Consider the following 27268-nt stretch of genomic DNA (forward strand, 5'->3'; position numbering starts at 1 on the left):
ATGGAAGAGATTGCCCCTTAAAATCTGAACTTAATCGTCCACATGTTTGTGGAATGTTCCCGGTTGTCAGGCTTTCTCCTGATAATTCCTCCTCCCTTCCGTTGTCAGGATGATCGTACGTCTCTCCTAACGTCCTCCGGGTTACTAGACCCTCGATACTACCCCTTGGTGAATCTGATTTCTTTGTCGCTCGCCTTTTGTCCTTTAGCAGACAGTAACGCAAAATAGCTTGGATGAAATTTACACCCAATCCGCACATAAGAAAAGTAACTTTATTTTCAGATGATTGGTTTGGTCTCGGTCCTTTTGTAATCATATCCCGAGTGACATTTTAGTGCCTTATGATTATCCCGCAACACAAATGCAAACAGCATAGCCTACACAACTTGGTGACTTCTTTTATAACTACATTGATCTGCAAACAGTTGTGCTCTACCTCGTAGAATGTCTATATTTTCATGATAGGAAATTTGACTTGAACAATGTTCCCTTTAGTCTTGTGTGTCGGTAAAATCCTATAAATCAGATTGCTTTTTCTTTGCTAGATTTGTTTTTTTAAGCTCTTATTGGTATGCTATTTAGAAACTAATGAATATTAAGATAGACGGTGCTAGTTACAGTTTTCTGAGTAGGCGCCATCTTTTGACAATTTGCAACCACGAAATTCGTATAGTAGAGGAAGTTACAGAACTGTAGTTACTAGCTAATACATCGTACCCAGTCTCAGTCCACTCAGTTCATTAAACCAACATCGTGATCCTCCCGCCCCAAGAGAGACTAACTACACTACATCTAGTGTAACGGTGTGGACGGGTTTGGAATGATCATGGCCGTTTGTTGTTGTTGTTGTTTTAGATTCATCTACTCGGAACAAAAGTTCCAAGTAGCACGGGCTATGGTGAGCCCGTAGTGGACTTACCTGGCACAGGAGCGGGGCTGTAACTCTGATTGTGGCCGACTGAAGGTATCTGTTGAAGGAGAGGTGGAGAAGAGAGGTGAAGGAAGATGGAGAGCGGGGAGGGGAATGAGGAGAGGGGCGGGGGGGGGGGGGGGGGGAAGAGGTCTTCTGGATGAACGCTTCTCAGTAGCGTTCCAACACTGGTGAGAGAAGGACGTGATTTGGCGATTCTCCTGTCTGTGTCACCCATTTTTTGCCTCCCCCCCCCCCCCCGCCGCTTCCCTCCTGATCTACGCACAAGCAGGTACTACCATATGCATACGCAGTCCTACAAATTGGGGCGGCATTTTAGGCTGTGTGATTATAGCTTAAAAAAGCCAAATTTACGAGAGTTGTGCATAGCTGTATAAATGTTTCGATATTTTTTATACGAAACTTAGGGAACAACTTTTTAGCAAACGAATATTTTCTTTATTTTGTGATCTTTAATAGTGTCAATTAAACAGATAACTAAAGTTATAAAATTTAACCATGGGGTTTAAGCCTCTTGTTAACCTCTGGAGTGTTAAATTAAGCCGTGACTTGTGTTTACCGACCAGTCAATAATTATATTTTATCCTGGAAAATTGACCAGTACTGAAGAAAACTGACATCAGCTGGAGACACCTAGTGTCTGTAATTCTACAATAAACCTATTGAGTGACTTGAATTCGAGAAATAATAAATTCTGAATTTTTTGTTATATATTATCGTGTGAATTTTTCTCTTACATGGGAGTTAATAAAATCCTTAAACATTTCACCTTATTTATGTGTACGTTTAGACAAGTCTGTTGGTTGAAATAGGAATACAAAAAATGTATTTTTGTACGCTATGAAATAGGTATAATGACAAAAAAATACATTGCCATAGTAACTTGCATTTAGCTAAACACGTGGAGAATTAATAAACCACACTGAAATGTATTTAATTTTCTACACATGAATACAAAACTGTTAATAAACGGAAAGTTAAGAGATAACACAAGTTCGATGCAATAACGGATAGAGTTCTAAGTATAACATGGAATTATAACATCCATGTGTCATCTAATATGTGCTGCGTCTAATGCGGCCCATGTGGTTATATCTATCATAGGCAGACAATGAGTCACAATAACGTGGCTGAAGATATGAAGATTAAACCACAGGCAACGACGCCGTTTCAGTCTGCCCTGGACCATTATCAAGTAGATTGTTCTGGACCATTATCACAATCGACTTGATAATGGTCCATGCAGGACGGACCGAAACGTCGTCGTATCCTCATCTTCTGGTGTGTGGTTTAGTCTCCAGAGGCTACATTTATTACATCTTGCGTCTAAAAATGGTTATTGACACAGGTTGTGAACGTCATCTGACAGGTGGTGGAACTTCTGGAGGAACACGTGGAGCGTCTGGTGGAACTTCTGGAGGAACAAGTGGAGCGTCTGGAGGAACATCTGGAAGAACACGTGAAGCGTCTGGAGGAACACGTAGAGTGTGCTGAACGATGATAGGTCGGCCGGCATGGGTGGATCGGGTTTGGAAGGACTTCATCAAGAAGGAATTCATTCCTGTCAAGATCCTCTTTTTCCTCTTGTTTGGAGGTGAGTCCATTATTATGTATATTTTTACATGTATTGTAATGTTTCAATTTATTTGATTAAATTACCTTGATATGAAGGTGACCATTTTTTTATGTGCACTATTATGCATGTGTGTTGTTGAGAATGACGATGAATGAATGACATTATAGGAAAAGATGATTATATATATATATATAATATATATATAATTGTGTGTGTGTATTCACCTAGTTGTGCTTGCGGGAGTTGAGCTCTGGCTCTTTCGGCCCGCCTCTCAACTGTCAACTTTTTCACACACACACACACACACACACACACACACACACACACACACACACACACACACACACACACACACACACACACACACACACACACACACACAAACACACACACACACACACACACAGGATGTGGAAGCAAACTCTATTCATAATTTTAAAATTAGGTATGATAGGGAAATGGGACAGGAGTCATTGCTGTAAACAACCGATGGCTGGAAAGGCGGGATCCAAGAGACAATGCTCGATCCTGCAAACACAAATAGGTGAATACACACACACACACACACACACACACACACACACACACACACACACACACACACACACACACACACACACACACACACACACACACACACACACAATCTTGTATACCACATATGTAAGACCTATCCTTGAGTATGCGGCCCCAGCATGGAACCCATACCTTGTCAAGCACAAAGCGAAGCTTGAAAATTTCAGAGGTATGCCACTAGGCTAATCCCAGAGCTAAGAAGCATGAGTTACGAAGGCTGAATGAAATGCACCTCGCGACACTGGAAGACAGAAGAGTAAGGGGAGGCATGATCACTACCTACAAAATTCTCTGAGGAATTGACAGGGTAGATAAAGATAAACTATTTAACACGGGTAGTACGTGAACAAGGGAACACAGGTGGAAACTGAGTACCCAAATGACCCACAGGGACGTTAGAAAAAACTTTTTCAGTGTCAGAGTAGTTAACAGGTGGAATGTATTTGGCAGTGATGTGGTGGAGGCTGACTCCATACACAGTTTCAAATGTAGATATGACAGAGCCAGTAGGCTTAGGAATCTGTACACCAGTATTGACTGTTGAGAGGCGGGACCAAAGAGCCAGAGCTCGACCCCTGCAAGCACAAATAGGTGAGAACAGAGAGGAAGCAGCCCGTAACAGCTGGCTAACTCCCAGGTACATATTTACTGCTAGGTAACAGGGGCATCAGTGAAAGAAACTCTGCGCATTTGTTTTCGCACCGCCAGGGATCGATCCCCAGGCCACAGAACTACGAATCCAGAACGCTGTGTGCGCGCGCCTGCGTGTGCGTTTGTGTGCGTGCACACTAAGTGAACCTGAGCGTTTTGGCTCCGGATTTTGTGATGACCTCCATAACCCGTATGTTAAATTAGGCTCGTTTTTCATTATTTTACATTTGCTTTTTTTAAATTGGAAAAACCACTTAGACCATCTTGCAGACAGCTTCTGTTACGCTGTCTCGTATCAAGTGCATAAGAATTAAGGAAACTGCAGAAGGCGTATTGGGGACAATGTTAGGTAGCTCCTTGTTTATATCCACCCAGATTCATTCATATACTATATATGTTTAATCTACGCTTCGTATATTTTCCCATCATCTGTGAACATTATAATGGCGAAATAGCAACCGGTTCTCAGGCTAGGCTCGTGCAGGCTGCGACCGACCCCAAAGACGCAGTAATGATACTATGCGTTAAAAACTGGCATTTCTTAAATATAAAATATTATCATAATATATTAGAATTTCGTGTATAGTTAAATCGAAGTTAGGCGTTTAGGTTCTGTTGGCAATTATTTGTAGTACGTGGGGTAAAGGATTTACAAAGTTGCGATTCGAACAGAGGTCGTCATTGAAGCACTGTTCAACAAATGTTCGAACATTATCAGCAGTGAGTTGTGTGTAAAGTGTTTTTCATTAAAAAACTCTACCCGTTCTCATTAACAGATGCTCGTTAATCCAGCCGCCAAACTCCCCCCGTTATAAATTAAAAAAAAAGCGCTTGATATTCAAAAATTTCTCGAACAATGCTTGCTGGTGATCTCTGTTCGAAGCACAACTCTGTAAATTCTCTCCAAAGAAAGACTCAAAAGTGATTCCTTGCATCAGCCCGTCCTCCAAACAAGGACCCCCAAAAGTGATTCCGTGCATACGCCAGACCCCCTGTTTATGAACGAAAAATGGTTTACACACGACTCACAAAAGTGTAAGCTGTTGAAGTTCGAACACTTCTGGAACGAATTTTGACGAATTGACGAATTTTGTTCGAACCACAACGCTGTAAATGCTTCACCCACGTACTACAAATAATCGCCAACAGAATCTAAACACCTAACCTAACCTATGCCTATATATGCACAATATGCTAATATATTATAATATTATTAATTTATATTTGAGATAATTCCTGTTTTGAATGAACAGCCTGTAGAAATTTATGACTGCGTCTGTGGGGTCGACCGCTGGATGTAATGGCCTTGAGTTGAGAACGGGTTGAAATTCTTCACCCACGTACTTCAAATGCAAATAATTGTTGGCACCTAAATATCTAATCTAATCAAGCCTAACTATATATTGCATTCTAATATAAAATTATATTCATATATGAGAACAAACCTATTTTTAATACACAATTCGTTAAAATTGACGAATGCGTCTTGGGAAGGGGGGGTGTCGGCCGCTGCTTTATCGAGCCTGGCCTGAGGACAACTTTAAGGAAAATATGACAACTTAAACATAAAGGAATGTCAAAAGCGCACTAGGCACAAAGTATTTAGCCCTTACTCCCTTAGTCACTGATATGATAGGTAAGCACTGGGTTTAGGGAGTGGAACAACTCTTGAAATCAACTATAGGTAAACCATCCTCTTCCCTGTTATGGCCTGGAGCATCCCAGCGTATACCCACAATTATACATCACGCACTCAGCTGACCTTCCACCACGCATCTATACCTTCATTGTATTGCAAGTCCCTCAGATATTTAACAATGCCCTTGGAATAACACAAAAATATACCTCTTCCATTATGTAGTCAAATTGAAGGGTATACCCATTTCCGTATCAAAAGAATATTACGAAAATTTTCAGAACATGACACAAGGCATGAGGGAGGACGAACTGGTTAAGAAAAAGACTTTTTTTTTACCATGAACGCGGCCGTACATTTACACATTGCTAACCAGCATGTAATATTGAAAAATGCAAGACCATGCAAGTAAGCAAAGGCAAGAAAATCACGCGGGGCATAACAATGCCCATCACAACTGGATAACATTACAAAGCCAACATCACTATGCAGCAGATTGATGAAGAAAATGACCAAGGAGTCAGAATCCACCAGTCATTGAAAGTTGCACAGCAAGTGGGAGCTGCAGTAAAAGAAGCCAACCAAATCCTACGAAGAGTTAAACAAACCTTTGACTTCAAGGAAAAAAAAGTAGTTATCCAACTATTCAAATCTCTGGTGCGTATACGTACTGAAGTACGTACACTTGGACTACTGTATCCAAGCATCGATACCTCATCTTCAGAAAGGCATATCTGCTTTGGAGAAAGTTGAACAGCGCGACAAAAATCATCCCAGAACTAAGCCAACTCTCACACCAGGAACGGTTGAGGGCTTCAGTGCTAACAACACTGCAGACCAAACATAACAGGGCTCGTCTTATGGAAACTTGTTACATACTGAACAAGTTGGAGACATTAAGCCAGACCACTTCATTAAAAGATTAGATACAAGGGGCAACAGCTTCGAGCTCAACAAGAAATAATGTAGGACAGAAAACAGGAGGAACTTTTTTCACCCACAAGGTTGAACTCGTGGAACTGCCTACCTGCAGAAGCCATAAATGCCAAGACATTATGGCAGTTTAAAGTACATCAGGAAAAGGGCGGGGGGGATCTTTTGAAAAGCCGTCGGCTTCCTGTCTCCATCGAGGCCACTAGAGAATGGTGTTCCATAAGTAAATTGAAGTGAATATTAGCTTTCATCTGTCTTACATAGAGTTAGGGATCTGTTCTGTATATGGTGCAGTTGGTTAATGTTTACTCGACCACATAATATGATTGATGTGTGTTCACAAACGTAAATTGGAATTCTAATTCTAATTATATAATATGACAGTTTAAGAAAAAATAGAGAGCTACTATAGAATAGGGAGTTATTGAGCAGTACTCAACCACAGAGGTGAGGACAAGTTGACTGGAGATTTCAACGGGACTGAAGCAGCAACCTTTGTCTCCGGCCGGTGGTGGAAATACCACGTTAGAACTTGTTTTACCATGTATCTTTGTGTGACCATGGCTTCTTATCACACGAACACTTTGGGGGCCGGTTCAATGCTCTATTTACTGTCGACTCTAGTCACTAGCTCAAACATATATACGATCCCTCACTAAATACTTACCCTGTTTTGGCTTTCGATCGCATTTTTTTTAAATATATAAAGATTAGACTATTGAATTGATTATGTATTTCATCCATACCCATCCTGTAGGTGATAAATAAAAAAACATAAGAGACACATAATAGGCTCGGGAACTGAATCCTAAAATTTATTTAGCTGGATCACAACAATCTTTGCTAAGCAGTTTACAATTGTGGTGACCTTTGTGGTGAGCACAAGACAAAAAGCGCAAATATATTTATATATTTTATGCGAACACGCCTGAATGGTCCCTAGGACTATATGCGACTGAAAATATATTTTTATGTTCACATATTTTTATATATTTTTTGTTTACTGCCATTTCATATCCTCCAGCTGCACGGTGTTCCCGCCGAGATGACACTGCCTGAAGTGTTTTAAAACATCTGCGTTACCAAATGATCAATGAGCGTTTTTCTGAAGTTGTTAATTTGGCTGCCAATACAAAAGTTCCTCTAATAGCCGACGGGGGCAGGAAGCCGGCTGTCTGTCAAATATACCTCCGTGCAGACAGTAAGTCACAACAACGTGGCTGAAAATTTAGACATCCAGCCCAAACATCTGAAAATAAAGGAAATGACGACTTTTCGGTCCGTCGTTACCACGAGGTTACTTGAGATGGTTTCGGGTCTTAGCGTCCCCACGGCCCGGTCCTCGACCAGGCCTCCTCGTTGCTGGACTGGTCAACCAGGCTGTTGGCCACGGCTGTTCGCAGCCTGACGTAGTCACAGCCTGGTTGGTCAGGTATCCTTTGGAGGTGTTTATCAAGTTCTCTCTTGAACACTGTGAGGGGTCGGCCAGTTATGCCCCTTATGTGTAGTGGAAGCGTGTTGAACAGTCTCGGGCCTCTGATGTTGATAGAGTTCCCTCTCAGAGTACCTGTTGCACCTCTCCTCTTCAACGGGGGTATTCTACACATCCTGCCATGCCTTCTGGTCTCATGTACTCACCTAATTATACTTGCGGGGGTTGAGCGCTGGCTCTTCGGTCCCGCCTCTCAGCTGTCAATCAACTGATGTACAGGTTCCTGAGCCTACTGGGCTCTTATCATATCTACACTTGAAACTGTGCATGGAGTCAGCCTCCGCCACATCACTTCCTAATGCATTCCATATGTCAACCACTCTGACACTAAAAAAGTTCTTTCTAACATCTCTGTGGCTCATTTGGGCACTCAATTTCCACCTGTGTCCCTAGTGCGTGTGCCCCTTGTGTTAAATAGCCTGTCTTCATCTATCCTATCAATTCCTTTGAGAATCTTGTATGTGGTGATCATGTCCCCCCTAACTTCTGTCTTCTAGCGACGTGAGGTTTAATTCCCGTAGCCTCGCCTCGTAGCTCATACCTCTCAGTTCGGATACTAGTCTGGTGGCAAACCTCTGAACCTTCTCTAGTTTAGTCTTATGCTTGACTAGATATAGACTCCATGCTGGAGCTGCATACTCCAGGATTGGTCTGACATATGTGGTATACAAAGTTCTGAATGATTCCTTACACAAGTTTCTAAAGGCTGTTCTTAAGATTGGCCAGCCTGACATATGTCGTTGATGTTATCCTCTTGATATGTCATGGATTTAGCGGACAGGTCTGGCATGATATCAACCCCCAAGTCTCTCTCTGACTCTTGAAGAATTTCATCTCCCAAATAATACCTTGTATTTGGCCTCCTAATCCTTATACCTATTTTCGTTACATTACATTTGCTTGGGTTAAACTCTAACAACCATTTGTTCGACCATTCCTTCAGTTTGTCGAGTGGTGTCATGTGGTGTTATTTGTGTGTGCAGGTTTGGGATCAGCCCCTCTACTATTTTCCACGGGTAAATTATTACGTATCTTTCTCCACCAGCGTTCATGAGAATACAGATCTGGGCATTTTAGTCGGTCCCAACAGTTTAAATCTTTTACTGAGTGGATTCTAGCAGTAAAGGATCTCTGCACGCTCTCCAGGTCAGCAATTTCTGCAGCTTTGAAATGGCTGTCATTGTGCAACAGTATTCCACTCTAAAGAGCGCTAGCGTCTTGAAAAGTATCATCATCGGTATAGAATCTCTAGTGTGGAAGGTTCTTGTTATCCAACCTGTCATTTTTTCTTCTTCATTATTCTTCGGCTATTTTATTGTGTTCTTTAAAGGTAAGGTCTTCCGACATGAATACACCCAAATCCTTTACATTGCATTTTCGTTCTCTGTTATGATTTGACTGCGTTTTATATGTGGTTTCCGTTTTTATATTTTCATTTTTTCCGTAGCGCATGAATTGGAACTTCATTAAACACCATATTATTTTCTGTAGCACATAAAAAGACCTGATTTACATCTGATTAGAGGTTTGCTGTGTCCTCTATGTTATCTACTCTCATAAAAATCTTAGTGTCATCTGCAAAGGAAGATACAGTATTATAGATTGTGTCCTTGTCCATGTCCGATATGAAGATGAGAAATAGTACTGGATACATAATGGTCGTGGACCATTATGAGATGTGTAATGAGAGTGCAAAAGAAAGTCAATATATAAGAAGAGAAGATTGAAGTATATCATGGCAGTTAGTAGGAATATAGAAAAGAAAATTGCAGAAGGCTTAATGTTAAAGAACAAGAGATAAAATAGACACAAAGGTAATAGCAACAATAGAAAAAGAACCTAATATGGCTAAAGATAAAACATGACGTTTCTTAAGAAGGTAAGTTCAGTTCATTTATTATGCACCCCATACAAATCTTGTGGGCGGTAATGGAAAGGGTTACAGAGGCACATGTTATATATATATATATATATATATATATATATATATATATATATATATATATATATAATAATTGACGATCACTAAACACTGATCATTTATATGCGGAAAAACCACAAAGAAATGTGAAAGAGAGATGAACGTTTCGGCTTTAACAGGCCGAAACGTTCATCTCTCTTTCACATTTCTTTGTGGGTTTTCCGCACACACACACACACACATATATATATATATATATATATAATATATATATATATATATATATATATATATATATATATATATATATATATATATATATATATATATATATATATATATATATGTGTGTGTGTGTGTGCGGAAAACCCACAAAGAAATGTGAAAGAGAGATGAACGTTTCGGCTTTAACAGGCCGAAACGTTCATCTCTCTTTCACATTTCTTTGTGGGTTTTCCGCACACACACACACACACATATATATATATATATATATATATATATATATATATATATATATATATATATATATATATATATATATATATATATATATAATATTTACATTTACATACATACAAGAGCTGTTACATTCTTGTACAGCCACTAGTACGTGTAGCGTTTCTGGCAAGTCCTTAATCCTATGTTCCCTGGAATATGACCCCCGCGAAGAATCGTTACAACCAAGTACCCATTTTACTGCTGAGTTAAACAGAGGCTACAGTTAAAGATTTTCGCCCAGTAAATCCTCCCCAGCAAGCGTCTTACCACTGCGCCACGGAGACTGCTATATATAACTGAACTGTGGAGTTCAGGGACTGAACCCCACAACGCATTTAACTGAGCAAGTTACAGTCTTGATGAGCTACTTAACAATATCGATGTACATCGTGACATCAACAATGGGTTTTGAGACCGACCACAAGTACAGGTTTCTAAATTTAAGGAACTGACATATGCGGAGAGCTAGTGACACAATTGATATGTTTATTCTGCTTTTCATCACGTGTTAATTTTCGTGATACACACTCACACATTTTATATATATATATATATATATATATATATATATATATATATATATATATATATATATATATATATATATATATATATATATATATATATATATATATATGTGTGTGTGTGTGTAATTTTACTTACATGAGACGCCTTGTTACCAGATTCGAGTCTACAGATTTGATGGCAACAGCATTCTGTTATCAGCACACAGCTAACATAATAGCGAGTGACTTGTTTGAAAACTGGGTTCGATGTTCCTTGAGAAACCACAAAATAGTGACAGAAATGTATACTCGCTTTGGCTATGCTGGCGGTGCTAGTTTTTTGTTGTGGTGGGTAGTTGGGCTGGTTTCTTGAGGGAGATCCCCACCAGCCATTATGGGACATGCTCGCTTCACGGGGGTTGGCAAGTTGCCAAGCATTAGCTCCTTCCTCAACCTGCCTTCCCCGCTAACCCCTCTCCCTCTTCACTCTCTCCCTCCATCCTCAGGCTTCTTTATGGGAATTCCATTATCCACAGGAATTCTCCATCCTTGCACGTTTTCTCCAACCACTTGGGCTGGGCGGTAGAGCGACGATCTTGTTTCATGCAGGTCGGCTTTCAATCCCCGACCGTCCAAGTGGTTGGGCACCATTCCTTTTCCCCGTCCGTCCCATCCCAAATCCCTTCTAAGTGTTAAATATTCGTAATGGCTTGGCGATTACTCTTGATAATTCCTTCCTTCCCTCTACTTTGGTTCTTCACACCACTCCCTCCGGTATCTTCCTCGTTTCCTCCCTCTGGTATCCTTCTTCCTCTCAGGCAGACGCATCTTTCTCCGTATAAGGGCGTGTCTACTCGTGGACAAAACGTATTTGCCTATTAGGTTATTACTAAGCAGCCTGGAGCATCGCAGCGTATTCAAAGCCACGATGTACGTCATCACGCACTCAGCTGACCTGCATGCATCTATACCTTCAATATACTGAAATTCACCCACATATTCAACATTGGCCTCGGAAAACATGAATATATACCACATCCATCATGAACTAAAATTCAAAGGAATAATGCATCACGTCATAACACGAGAGGGGTGCAACAATGTAGTAATCTGTGAAGATTAGCAAATAGAAGGGTGTGTAAAGCTCTCAATATTTATTCAAGCAATAAAAAATGTGCAGCTTGACATGGGACGCTATTTAAGTAGCATCCCATGTTACTTAACGACTAGAGTCCTTGTAGCCTTTACTAGACTGGGCCAAAACGCTCACAGTGAAGGGAACCCTAGAAGAAACATTACCCGAACCTCTGTCTTAAACTCTCGAGAACCTCACGTCGGTATCCAATAGTATTTCCACCCATGACATCGTGAGTTTAAACATATCGACTTGGACAATCGCGAAGTTTCCGGTTCACAGTTTATATGGCATAGACGCGGAAGGTGGAATACCATTATTTATCGTCGTGGTCCTCTAGGAAAAGCACTCTTAAGTCTTTCAATGTGAGTAGTCTGACTCATTATGCGAGGGGCTGGACCAGCATCTTGATAAGCCAACCTTGTATAGGGGCTCAAGTTGAACAATTACAAGAATGGGCAACTCATTTCAACACGAAAAGTATCAGGCTATCCATTACCCACGTAGTCACTAAGCTGAATTCTCAACTGCAGGACAATCCTTCAATATCAATTATTGGTTATATTCCAATAATTGTGTTTGGTGTATTAATGGCCAGATGATGTCCAGATATATGGAGAAGACGTTGTTTTGTCTAACTGAAAAAGTAAAATATATGGCTAGGCTAGAATAGGCCAGGTCAGTTTAATTTAGCTTGGCTTAACCTAAGTTAGGTTAGGCTAGATTCAGTTTGGCTCGGCTCTTTAAAGCTCTTGCGTGATCGCTCAATTAACATTCCTTTTTCTCACATTTTCTAAATAAATTGAGGCAGGCGTAGGGTAATAAGATACATATCCACTGATGTATTATCAAAGAGATACAATCTTTTACATACTCAAAGTAATGGGAAGGAATTCAAATAGCTAGAACAAGAATCAACCACTGTCAAGACAAAGAAATTGTATGAGCTGGACAAATGGATGAGTATTTGACCAGTTATCACAGCTTCTAACCTGTTTTGTTTTATTCGTAACACCCGTAGATGATAAGATGATAATTTTGTTAGTCCTGTGAACAGTGAATGAGCACAGAGGAGTTTATGGGTAACAATTGCATATGTTCAATGATGCATAGAGTGATTCCTGGAATTAGATAAAAAAAAATAGAAACTACGATAGCCTACCAGTATTTCGCTGAATCAGTGGTGGATTTCAAAGTTTTCTATTTTTTTTGTGAAAGAGCTAGCTCAATATATATATATATTTTGGTTATTCCTTAACCAATAATTTGCAATAACTCTCCATATAAATTATATTAATGGGGGTGGTAGAAGATAATATGCAAGGTTATACGTGAAAACTATACAAACCTTTCTCGAAAGCCGTATGATCTCATCTTTAATCAGGCTAAGGGCCCTCGCCAATACAACGAGGTGGTTCTCCCTAAAATAAATTCATTACATTTCGTACCGCTTCAGTACAAAGTCACTGTTGCTTAAAACCCCTTCAGTATGATGTTCCTGCTTCACACAACTTCAATATGACACTTTTGCTTCACACCGCACCAATATATAGGTTCGGTACCAGTTCTTCGTGTGATGCATCTCTGCCACAACCTGTCCTCACACTTAACGAATCGTAATTTTTACGCTATCGGTCACAACGTTAAAATTCCCGTGGTTTAGTGAAATTCACAACACCGTAATATTGACGTATTATTGGAATATTGAGCATCAACCTCGGTATGTTAGGAGTGTTGCCTAGGTTAGTACGGTTCTGATGGGCCGCAAATACGCGTAAACAGGACATATTTTCTATAAACGTAATTGACTAATTAATTCTAACTAGTATTTTTATCTATAAAATAGAGTATAAGATTGGAGGATCGGCTTCTAGATAGAATCCCAGCGACTCCTATGAAGTATGAAATGTGAGTTTAATTGTCTACTGTACTACCGCCCACAAGATGGGTATAGGGTGCATAATAAATGAACTAAACTAACTACTGTGTTAAAACAGATTTTACGGTTGGTATCGATGTTGTTTCAACGTCGATAACGTTGACTGAATTTTACTAGAGCATCTTTTGTCCACTGGGCTGCCCGTCTTCCTAAGGTTTCCCAACGTCAAGAAACCGATCAAATTAGTGCCCTCTTTTAACCTTGTAACGGGGGGTGGGGGGAAATAGCTCTATCTTGTCCATTATTCCACCCCCCCAGTTAACTAACGAGGCCGGGGGAAACAGCTCTCTCTAGTCCGTTATCCCGTCCTCAGTTAGCTAACTATTCTAGAGCACTCCCAGAGTTCCTAAGGCAACCTCTCTGGTTCAACACCTTGTAACCTAGGTATTCGACTACCTAGGTGCTAAGACTACAAGGCGCCGTCACTTGATCAGTTACCCGAAACTCTAGAGAGAACTCTAGAATACATAATCATTGCCACAAACGTATAAGAGGAAACGGAAGGAAAGAAATGAATAGTGAAGTAATTAGTGAGGGTTTGGGGTGAGAGGGAGAGAGGTGGGAGGAGCGAGGAGGGTCATTAGTTGAAAGTGAGAGTTTAGAGAGGGGTGGAGGGAGAGGTGTAGATAGGTAGAAGGAGAAGAGTAGATAGTAGAAGTAGACTAGTAGATAGTAGAAGACGAAATGCTGCCACCATCCATTCATGATCATTACATACAAGACAAGGAATGGAACTTGTCTGTATCACAATATTCACCAAAGATGTTATCAAGAGATCATTATTAGTATGGTCCCATCTTTATCATGTACTCATTCTAAACCATGAAACCAGTAACCACAGAGGCTTTCTCACCTCAACTCAACTCTCTAGGGAACATAGTGAAAGACCATTTAAATAATAAATTCAACAATTATATTTTTCATGATAAGTATCATAACTTAAGCAATCCAATTAAAATGTTAACGATTAATATTCAAAGTGAGTCATCCTCCAAGAATCTGAGAGCACTACAATTGACTGCCCCTGATCATCACACAACACTTGTAAAACACGACCAAGTCACCTTACTGCTCAACTCACCAAGTGTCTCTGCCTATAGCTGGATAGAGGGGGGGGGGGTCTGTAGCTTGACAGAGACTGTCTCGCCCCTGCCGGCCGACAGCCTCCCTGCTAGGGACGTCTTCTCTGCTCTGCTGACTGCCGTTCTGTCTGTTAATGCTTAATGCTTAATGCTCAATATCGAAAGCTCTCCGAGTATATATTGGGGACCCTAGTACTAACTCCGCCCATAAGTAGATAGCCTCCGGCTCTCTACCAAGCCACTCCTTAAACGTCGGCATGTTTGAAGGCTAACAGGCTACAATTATAAGCTTAGCGGAAGCAAGGTGAAATTCTCATGATCTGACCTCAGGTCACTTGAGGTCATTAACGCTTTGAGGTGTGAGATCTCAGGCCGACAACCTGGCGCCTCTCAGATCCTTGTCTGTGACTCATGTACTCCATGTATGTATTAAACTAAACCAAACACTTTTACAGTGTTACAACCTACCAGAGGACCCAAAACAGAAAACGGGACCGTACGTCACTTTCGCCAGCCGCGTTCATTTGCTAGTACGGCAATTTTTGACCTTGTGTAACGCATGCGATCGAAAAGCGACGTTCTTTGTAGGACAGGTTGCACTGAGAGGGAGAATGGGAAGGGAGAAACAATGTGGGTTAGGAACGAAGGGAGAGAATGAGAGGGAGTGAGAGGGGCAGGCAAAAAGAGGGAGAGGAGCAGAGAGAACGGAAGGGAGAGGGCAAGAGTAAACAGGAGGGAGGGATGCACAAGGACACGGGAGAGACAGAGTTTAGTTTAGTTCATTTATTATGCACCCCATACCCATCTTGTGGGCAGAGACAGACAGACTCCGACCGACCACCGCCGGAAATACCATCTAATAATCTATAATACTAAAACTAAATGGTTGTTTTGTCTGTTCAACCAGTTTTAGCATTTAATGAACCTCAATTTCGGTGTTGTGGCATCAGTGGCCTCTTTGTTACAATGATAGGAACTATTAATCAGGCTGTTAATAGAGCTTATAGGGCTACTATATATTAGGTACTCACGATAGAATATAGGAGCCAGAAATAAACAGTTTTGTTGGGGGACAGTTCACTACTCCTCCCCAAGGTCGAACTACACTTCAGGCTTGTATCGAGTTCTCCCCCCCCCCCCTCCCTACCCAAGGTTGACCCCCCCCCATCCCCACCCAAGGTTGAACTGTTAACCGTTCCCAGGATGCAACCACACAACAGTCGTCGAAATAACTCCTGGGCACCTATTTACTGCAAGATGAATAGAGACATGAGATAAAAGGAATCATGCCCACCCAATTCTGCAACCCGTCCTCTCCAGACACATTCATCAATTTTAACATGCTGAGTATTAAAAATAAACAAGGGGTTTGGCTGCTGGATTAACGAACTTGGATCTTTGTATGCAAGGACGGGCTGAATTCTGTCCCGCCTGGGATTCCAGATTGTGCAACCCGCAGCCCGTCCTCCAAACAAAGACCCAAAACTGATTCCATGCACCCGCCAAATCTCCTGTATATGAATAAAAATCGGTTTACTCACAACTGATGACGTTCGAACACTTCCGGAACAACGACTGACGAATTTTGTTGGAACCCCAACGCTATAAATCCAACCCGTCCTCGACTCAAGTCCATTACATTCAGCGGTCAACCCCACAGACGCATTCATAAATTTTAACATGCTGTTCATTCAAAACGGAAATTTTCTCAAGTATAAATTAATATTATAATATATTAGCATATTGTGTATATATAGGCATAGGATAGGTTAGGTCAGTTGTTAAAGTTCTGTTGCCGATTATTTGTATTTGTAGTACGTGGGTGAAGCATTTATAGCGTTGTGATTCGAACAAAATTCGTCAGTGAAGCACTTGTTTCAGATATGTTCGAACGTCAGCAGTTGTGAGTCGTGTGTAAACCGCTTTTCATTCATAAACAGAGGGTTTGGCGGGTGCATGGAATCACTTTTGGATCTTTGTTTGGAGGACGGGCTGATAAATGCTTCACCCACGTCAGCCCGTCCTCCAAACAAAGACCCAAAAGTGATGTGGGGTCGACACCTGGATGGAATGGAAGTCGAGGACAGGTTGGAATTTGCATGAAGGACACTAACACTAGTGGCGTCGACGAAGACAGGAAGCCACAGATTATCGAAGGTCCCTCCCTATTTGTATTGATCTTTTCCAATTGGATTTTAACATTTAACAGTTTTGATAGTTACGGCTTCGGCGGGTAGGCGGTTCCGTGAGTGCCCTGTGGGTGAAAAGGTATCTCCTGTTCTCAGTTTGATTGGGTAAAAATAAGAGCTGTGTCATATGGACTAATAAGTCGTCTGCTGTTTCGTTAATTGTTATGTACACCACCTATAACCTCCGCTGAAGTTACCTTGAGGTGACTCAAAGGATCAATGTTCCCGCGGCGTGGTCTCTGACCAGGGCTTCTGGTTGATGGTCTGGTCATTCTGGCTATTACACGCTCTTCAAGCTCATTCAAAATTAGTCAAAATTGTGTCGAAACGTCCTGCATTAGGTGCCCCCGGACACGATCTAGCTAATAAGCACCCAATATCCATCCTGAGGGCGATAGTGGAAAAAAAATATAGAGGCACAAAATTCGTGCATGGACTGTATGGCAGCACTTGACACACCATACCAACCTTATTTTATCCAAACTAGTACACTTCTAATCTTTCCCGAGCACAGTAACTCCACTACGTACTTCATTATTCCACTGGGCGTCTTATCGTTTAAGGACCTCCATGTAGCCTTGGATCTACCCCCACCCCCCCAACCCTTCTCCACGAGCTACGTATGAGTAAGCGAGGGTACTCATACCATATGAGAGGGTATGAGCTACGAGGAGAGACCACGGGAATTAAACCTCATGTCGCTGGAAGAAATAAGTTAGGGGGACATGATCACCACATACAAGATTCTCAAAAGAATTGATAGGGTTGATAAAAACATGCTATTTAACACAAGTGACACTCATTAGGGGACACAGGTGGAAATTGAATGCCCAAATGATATTAGAAAGAACTTTTTTAGTGTCAGGGTAGTTGACAATGGAGTGCACAAGGAAGTGAGGTGGTGTAGGCAGACTTCATGCACAGTTTCAAGTGTAGAGATGATAAGAGCCCAGTAGGCTCAGGAACCTGTACCTCAGTTGAGAGGCGGGACCAAAGAACCAGAGCTCAAACCCCGCAAACACAATTAGGTGAGTACACTATTCGTCCCTGACACACACGGGCCAACCGATGCCTGCTTCTGCATTTATATATATATGCTTCCTTCCTGACCGTTAGTCGTGCAGTTATGTGGGTGATACTATTCCATGTTTTGTTTGCTCCCTGAAGATGAGCACTGTGCAAACCACATACACACACACACGCGCGCGGCCCCAGTATGGAGCCCGTATCTTGTTAAGCATAAGATGAAGCTGGAAAAAGTTCAAAGATATGCCACTAGGCTAGTCCCGGAACTAAGAGGCATGAGTTACGAGGAAAGGCTGCATGAAATGAACCTAACGTCGCTGGAAGATAGGAGAGCTCGAGGAGACATTATCACTACCTACAAAATTCTAAGAGGAATCGACAGGGTAGATAAAGATAAATTGTTTAACACGGGAGGATAATCGAACAAAGGGGGGGGGGGACAGGTGGAAACTGAGTACCCACATGAGCCACAGGGACGTTAGAAAGAACTTTTTCAGTGTCAGAGTAGTTAACAGATGGAATGCATTAGGCAGTGATGTGGTGGAGGCTGACTCCATACACAGTTTCAAATGTAGATATGATAGAGCCCAGTAGGCTCAGGAATCTGTACACCAGTTGACTGACAGTTGAGAGGCGGGACCGAAGAGCCAGAGTTCAACCCCCGCAAGCACAACTAGATGAATACAGATTCAAGCTAAGAAAACAAACGTGACGAAAAAAAATATTAGACGGTTTTCTTTTGCAAACAGTGGTAGACGGTTGGAACAAGTGATGGTGGAGGCAAAACCCGTCATTAGTTTCAGTGTTAAATTACATCGAACTGGGAAGACGGGTCACCACGAGCGTAGTTCTTCTCATCCTGAAACTACACTCAGGTAATTACACACACACACAAACCAACAGGTATTTCCCAGTGGGCACAATATCTAAGAATAGCATTGATTCAACGTTACTCTTTGATACTGTTCCGACCATTGAGTCAGTGTGTAGTCTGTGGTTGTTCCGGGAGCGTACTCCTCACCACACTAGGAAAAAAGCGACCGTAACTTTACATGTTTTTTTTTTATTTTTTATTTTTACATGCAAGCATGCGTATAAGTACAATAAAACAAAACAGAAAACAAACTAGAACAAAAGCAGAATACAAAAGTACAAACTCGCAAAATTACAAAATAACAAAAGTTCTAAATCACAAAACACCGGCCGGAATGACCGACCACAAAAACACAACAATAATTACAAACACAGTGGAATACAGTACAGAAATGACAACATTATAACACCCAAACCCTCGCCCAACAACCCAAACACCGGAACATAATAGAAAACAATCCTACTGGCCCCGGATACCACACACGGAGAGGCACCAATACAAAATGATAATAATAACAAAAAAGGAAATACAAATATATAACAGAAACAAAAAGAAAAGCACAACCGCGATACATGACAGTGAGAACAAAACCAGGCCGGGCCACGCTAGCAGCCTGAAGGGCACTTAACACCATACTAACAAGCGCACAACCAGTACAATAATAAAAAAACACATAAACATAAAAACAGGACATCCACAACCACAACACTCGAACAAACACCGGAACGCACAGGAACTGGACACACACACAATCCACACAAATAAACCCACAACCACAAACCGGAGCACGTAGAAACCGGGAAAACCAACCCGCCCCACCAACACACACATGCGACCTACAACCATGCACACAAATGGAAACAACCCACAACATATAGCAAACAAAGGAATCACGGGATAGGAAGACATTTCTCGGAGACAGGAACATATTTCTCAGGGAACTTATCCAGAGGATACTTGTGCTTATAAGCCTCCCAAACCAAATACTCCATGTCGGTAGGGGAACGATCCCCCTACCTCCTCGGGGCCCGCATAAGCTCAGGAATCTCCAAATCAGGCGGAAACGGTCACTCTCGAAGCTCGCCGACGCAACTCGCATAACGAGGCAGGGGAGTGCGAAACACACCCTCCGAGGAAGCAGAAGACACCGAAGAAGTGTACGTAGGCCGCAGAGACGGTCTCGCCGCCGAACGCACAGGAGAAGGCGAAAGCTTCCGAGACGGTAACCTCCTGCGACACCGCAGAAAATACAGAAGAGACGGCCGGAGACGGGAGAGGCGGCAAGACCGCCGCCGATGAAACAGGGAATGAGGAAGGGGGCACCGAACCCCCAAAGCGAGCAGCCTTTTTCAACACCACCACCAGGTCACCACGGTGACCATGAACCTCATCAGGGGGAACCACCCCCACGAAGAACCGGAACCATCCAACGCGGGCGACGCACCCGAAGCAAGATCCACAGGCACCACACCAGAAGGGAAGTCCGAGACACTGTCACCGTCAGCCGCAGGCACATGTACTTCAGCCACCATCGTAGAATGTGACGCAACCGGAACCACTCCGCCATCGCCGGAAGATCCAGAGTCGTCGAAATCTCCCACATCAGCCCGGGCAGAAGAAGAACGCTTGGGCTCTGGCCGCACATCATCAGATCCGGAGGCCGACCCAGAGCCACGGGCATCACAAGCCGGACGAACCGACGCTCTCCGTAGGACGGCAGCATTCTTAACCACATGGGGTACCAGGCCGAGCACAGTAGGAGGCCCTGTATCCACCCCAGCACAGCCGAGACACATGGCGAAGGCGCAGGGACATGCGCAACAGTTGGAGAAGACGAAGACGACGTACAGAGAGCCACCGGAAGACCCACGGGACCATCAGGGACACCAACAGGAGCAGGCTGAACATCCGAAGGCACCATAACCCCTGGAAGAGGGGCCACCACAGCTGGAGACGCGTCGGCCACCACAGCAGGAGACGCGTCGGCCGCCACAGGGGGGCCCCCAGCAACTAACGAGATGGCCACATCCCCACTCACCGAATCCTCCTCCACAGGGAGTGGTGGAAAATCCTCCTCACGGAAGAGGTTCACGGGGGCGATGACAGCCTCAAAACACCCGGCAGCCCGATGCCCCAGCCACACCGAAAACATGTCCGCGGTTGTTGGAAATAATACACCCGAACATAATATCCGAGGAGCCGGACGGAGGATGGAATGTCCGCCCTCAGGCGCATCCCCAGGGTCCGAATGCTCGTTCACAAACCTTGGAACTTCCCCGAGGAAAGCTTGTGCAGCCTCACACTGACGACAGCACCAAACCTCCCGAAGTAACGCTGCAGGAGGTCCTCGGGAAACTCCAAGGGCTCCTCATGAACACTCACATACGTCAGTGCACCACTCCGATCGGAAATCTCCACAGTGCCGGCACCACCCGGCAGGGGCAAGGATCGCCCCCTCGAAGCACTGGAGAAACGCACGGTTGACAATCACTCGATGAGCGGTAACCAGTTCAATACTGTAAATCACATCCACGGAGACACAGAGCATGTCACACATTACAATTTCTACTTCGGGATACTCGGCACGGTCAAAAATTTCCAGGCCCACAGAGTTCACACGCACAACAGGGGGAAGAGGTTCCCCCCCCCATCACGGAGCGTCACCGACGAACACCCAAGCACCACTTGACGGCAAATGCAGGGAGGGCAGACACCCACGTCCCCGGTCGACCAAAGCGGCAAGCCACTACCAACTCCTGTAACTTTACATGGGACATGATATCACTTCACAAATCTCTGCGACTGACGTGGAAGCATCGGCGAGCCTCCATATAATGACAATTGCTCCCATTTTAATGACACGTAGTTTCCTGTTATCAAGGACAAGAACCCTGTTAGACTTATCGAGCTTCCCCTGGGTCACTAACTGCTAACAAACGTTTTCCATCTGATGCAACCCACGACAGATATATAATTAATATAATTATCATACGCGGCACCATCTCCCTGTGAATCAACCATGTGTTTTTTCTTTATATCCATTTCCTTTCTCCTGTGTTCACCAAGCAGTAAAATAAGTACCCAGCCGGGAGTTAATTACTGTTGTGGACTGCACATCGGGAAGGTCAGTAATGAGTAGTTTTCTAAAGACCTCGGGAAATAAAAATATAATGGGTTCAAGAACTGGGCCCAATGTTCTTTAGGTCAAGCATTTTTACATTTGTGACAAACTGTCAACTAATATCATCGTAACATAATGTCCAAATTTTGTTGGGATAAGATTTCACTTCCGCATCAACACATCATTCCAGCAGACATTAAACTTCACACTTAATTAAGCTTCTATCCTTTCCTCCCTACAGCCATGAGTACCCTCTTCCCGTTCATGACTATCCTGGCTAGGTCGCTGGGCATCCAGGAGCACGAATTGTCCATTATTCTAGCTATTAACCCTATCATTGCACTTCTGGGACCTCCCATCACTGGGTTGTTCGCTGACAAGATTGGCAACTTCAAGGTATGGCGTCTGGATTACTTTCTGCGAAACCTTATCTATTGTTTGATATATGAACTATATCGTTTAACATTGTCATGTCAGGAAGCCTAACATAATTCAGCCTAATTTAATAAAGAGAATTGCTTAAATAAATATTTAATTCATTATGCTGACAACCCATCTACGACGAACAACATCGATAACCAGACAATAAATGAACTTCATTTTTGCGGTTGGAAGAAAACGCTCACAGAGTGGGGGACTTATTTTATTTTATAATAATAATTAATTATTTAAATACAAATAATTAATTAATAATAATAGTCATCATTAATGATTAAATACTTGATAATTCTTAAATTTCTTAACGTTTTTAGGAATTTTCAGTTTATTAATAATAATTCGTTATATATACGATAAATATGATTTAAACATGTAATTGATTGCAAATTCACCTTAAATACTTCAGTTTTAATAAACTATTTGTACCTCGTTAAAATAATGAGTATATAAAAGTATTCCAGATTTAGGTTAGTTCAGAACCCCAGCATCATGATTAATGGGCAGTCAAGAAATTAGTATATAAGGGCGAAACTCTTATAACTGAAATTTAACGTCAATTGACACATTTCGGCAAACAAAATAACTATTGTCACTTGATGCTTTCATCCTTGTCTCACAACCAAGGGACCCAGGTTTATTACTCAGGCAGGACAGAAAATGGCGTGCGTGTTTCTTTTTTTCACCTGATTTCTCTGCTCACTTAGCAGCTAATAGGTATCTGGGAGTTAGACAACTGTTGTGGGTAAGTCAGTAGGGACCTAGGGGGATATCAATAACTCAAAGTACTGTGCAGGCTTCCGGTCCCCGACAACGGGAATTATAAGCTCTATTTACAAGACCTACACAAAATGAGGTTTATGACAAGCACCCAGCTCACTAAAGATATTTGGACGAATGTACAAGTGTATTAATACCACTGATGTTTTACAGGTGCTACTGAGTGCCTTGACAGTTTCAAGCGGTGTCGCAGTGCTCACCTTTCTGGCTGTGCCTGTCGGTCGCCAAAAAATAGCTCTGCCAGACCTTCTGCCTTTCAACCTCACATGTGCCCAGCCCGAAGACCTTCATCCCCACCTCAGCCTCCAGGAGCCTTACAAGTGTGACTTTCTGCCTAAATTTGAAAGCATCAACCTCACTCTGGCAAACTGCACACATTGCACCTATCCCTCGTAAGGTCTCTCTCTTGTCTTATGAAATGTCGGGTGAATTTTGTCACATTGTGAAATCTTGCTATTCTATTATATGGATCACTACTTCCAGCTAGAAATACATTTTAAACAAGCTTGAAGAAGAGAGGAAAGGTGGTGAAGAGTAGGGAAGGTGGTGATATGTAGGAAAGTTCGTGAAGGATAGGGACGATGGTGATGGACAGGGAGGATGGTAATTGGCAGGGAGGGTGGTAATGGTCAGAGGGGGTGGTAATAGAAGAGGGTAGTAATGGGCAGGGAGGGGTGTAGGCAAGATGGTTTACAATGATGAACATAGTACAATATGTAGTGAAGATGTAGTGTCCGTCACCCGATTGCCCACCCACCCACCAGTATGTTTGTATGTAGATGTATGCACTTCGGAATATGTGTTTTTTACACGAAAGCACAATTAATTTATTGTTTCTTTTTCCTTTTATATATATATATATATATATATATATATATATATATATATATATATATATATATATATATATATATATATATATATATATATATATATGCATGTTATTACAGTAATACATTCATAAGTGTTTTGTAAGATACATTAGGAAAGTGGGATGTACAATAAACTAGCCCCATTATATTGGGGGAGGAGGATGGCAGGGCCGGGTGTGGTGTCCTAATAAGGGATTATACGGAGTTTGGGACTGTGGACAGGATAATTGAACTCCGGCTTAGTAATTATATATCATCCACACAAGCTGAACTGCAGGCCATTCTGGCGTGTTTGGAGGAAGTACGTCATGACGACAAAAATGTTTTTGTATTTGTCGATAGCCGAGGAGCACTGGAGTCCTTAAACAGTCGAAACCCAGTCTTCATGTCTATAGTGGAGGACTGTAAGAGAAGAATAACTGAGATACAGCTGAAAGGTTATAGTGTGAAATTCATGTGGATTCCATCTCATGTTGGAATAGTGCTCAACGAGGTGGCGGATGACTTGGCCAAACGTGCCACATCAAAACCACAAGTTGACATTGAATGTGAATTCACAATGAGACAAATAAGAAGCAAAATCAGAAATATTCAGGCACGGGCGGGAGTGGAGAGGAGAGAGATAATGTATGAGAGAAGTCAAACCATGCAACACTACATGTATGTGAGTCAAAACACCCATTTCACTTATGGTAAAAGGAGAAATGCTTGGAGTGACTCTGTGTACATGCGGCTCAGGCTTGGGTACAAATATTACTGGGAATATGGGATAGATGTTCATGATAATGACACGAAGTGTAAACTATGTGGTATGTTAAGGTCTCACACCCTTGCCCATTATATTCTTGATTGTCCGTTGATTAATGTATATAGAAACACTGAGATAAGGACTGTTCCTGAACAAATAGCCTGGATGTGTCACAACGGAAAGGTTGATGATATTCTTGAGAGATATAAGAATATTGCACCAAGATTGTAATATTTTGTTGAATTATCTGCAGGTGTCTTGCAAATTGTCTATACAGTATACCTAGGTCATAAAAGTATTTGTGTGTACGTCTGATACCATACTACTTGTGAAGGAGGAAATGTATATGTTTACTTCTCAGAATGTTTGGTAATGTGTTTATTTGTGATGTGTGTCTATGTATATATTAACACGTTGTACTGAATGGGGTGAGAATAGCTTGAGCTACCTCATCCCTTTGTGTGTATTTTACCTCAATAAACTTATTTCAATTTCAATTTCAATTTCATTATATTATTGTCGATGGCAATAATATAATCTGTGTATTTACACAGAAAAATTAGGTGCACCCGTCGGTTTGTGTATTGCAGACAGTATAATAGTATGTGTTAATGTGTGTTATCGACACACATTTCAACAACGACACACATTTCAACAACAACAGTGTTAATGTGATTGTTATCGTTCACCAGGTCGTGGGGAAGTGCTGAGGAAGATGGGTGGAGGACTGTGAATGCGAGCCTAGCTAGAGACACCACCACCCTGGAGGTGGCCCAGTGGTCTTGTTCTTCTCAGGTATATTCCTCTGCACATCTCTATACTGTTGTCATGATGCTTAACCAGGCAATATGAATCAAATATTAACACTGAGCGGCCCGGCGCTCAACTTGGGGAACACCCCAAGGTCGGCCGTGAGCGTGCACCCGCATTAAGATGTGTTATCTTTTAAGTTTTCTCACCTCAATTGTCGCGGTACGTCGTTCATTTTGGTATCAAATTGTTCGCAATAGAATTCTCTAAAGGGATATATACATATAAGGTAAAAAAATCACCCCCCCCCCATCCGCAGCAAACCCGAAAATCAGTCAAGGGTTACCTATGGGCGAGCACCCACTGGCACACCAGCACTCAAATGTTACTACTCTTTTCAGTTCGATAACATAAATTTTCATGTTACGTCGTTCATTTTGGTATCAAATTGTTTTTTAGAGAATATAATTCTCTAAAGAGATATATGCATATAAGGGCAAATGGAAAAAGGGCCATTTGCGGAAAATAGAACGTGATTTTCTTCGTCCACGTGACATTTCCGTGTGAAATTATAATATTTGACCAATACATACAGAAATCACAATAATGCGATATATCAAGTGAATAAATTTGTCTCGGTCTCAGAGAGATTGTGAGATCCGTGTGAGATCAGTAGCACTCCTGGTTGCAATTCTTTTCCATACCGTGGCGCAGTCGATTTAAGCGCGTTTGGGATCATCCTGGACGTAAGTTCAAACGCTCATCACGGCCTTGTGGATTTATTCATAATATTTGACCATTTGGTCGAATTGATTAGCGCCTTTCTGGTGGTTATTGTAATCACAGATTGCCTTTGGTTTGTTCACAGTGACCTGTTGCAATGTAGATGTTCTATCAGGTTTGCGTACTCGTTTCCTTCGTTTCACTTCTTGTGTATCTGCATTGTAGCAAGTTGTGATGAGTGAAACAACTCTTTCCATAGAATTATAAAAGTATTATTTTATCTATTGGCAGTTTACCTTTGCTTGTAGCTGAAGATCTTTTGGTGCACCATGCTGCAATCTGAGAGTATCACAGGTATATGCACCTTGTTCAATCAGCTTTTCACTCAGTCGAACAGTTATAGTAGTTATCCATATATAAATGGTAACCTATGTTCTTCAGTGATTCAATCAAGCCCAGAACTGTTTGAATTGTTGTCTTCCCAACTCCTGCATACACTTCAAAATCAAAGTATGTAACCAGTTTGCGATTCAGCTATCATGTACAGCTTTACTCCATACTTATCAAGTTTATTTTGATTATAAACTTTGAAAACTAGACGGCCCCTCCACGACATTAAGCCTTAATCCAAACAGATTTTTCTGAGGAATGTATAATATTTTGAATTTATGTGTGAGATATGCCATGAATATTCTAACTTTTATTAGTCTGTCTTGATTGTCTTTGGGAATGGTATTATTGTTGAGTATGAAAATACTTTTCGATTCATATCGTCTCTAGTCATAAAATTATTGAAAGAAGGTACATGCTGCAATTTACCTGTTTGCCAGTTCATTCTCAGCATTGGCATCTTCACAATGCCCATCAACAT

At 41.9% G+C, this 27268-nt stretch overlaps 1 protein-coding gene across 2 annotated transcripts in view; it reads left to right on the top strand.

Annotated features, from left to right (window-relative positions):
* The first annotated feature begins 1086 nt into the window (after window positions 1-1086).
* LOC123757741 (major facilitator superfamily domain-containing protein 6) overlaps window positions 1087-27268 on the top strand; it is a 38299-nt gene continuing 12117 nt past the window's right edge. The window contains exons 1-5 of one of the 2 annotated variants that reach the window (XM_069338749.1): window positions 1087-1202; window positions 2280-2525; window positions 22331-22485; window positions 23458-23696; window positions 25617-25719. In XM_069338749.1, coding sequence (XP_069194850.1) covers window positions 2429-2525; window positions 22331-22485; window positions 23458-23696; window positions 25617-25719 — 594 coding nt within the window. In that variant the 5' untranslated portion in view covers window positions 1087-1202; window positions 2280-2428. The remainder of the gene's footprint in view (window positions 1203-2279; window positions 2526-22330; window positions 22486-23457; window positions 23697-25616; window positions 25720-27268) is intronic. The other variant, XM_069338750.1, reaches the window with a different exon arrangement.

This window comes from Procambarus clarkii, chromosome 40 (assembly GCF_040958095.1).
Source record: "Procambarus clarkii isolate CNS0578487 chromosome 40, FALCON_Pclarkii_2.0, whole genome shotgun sequence".
NCBI lineage: Eukaryota > Metazoa > Arthropoda > Malacostraca > Decapoda > Cambaridae > Procambarus > Procambarus clarkii.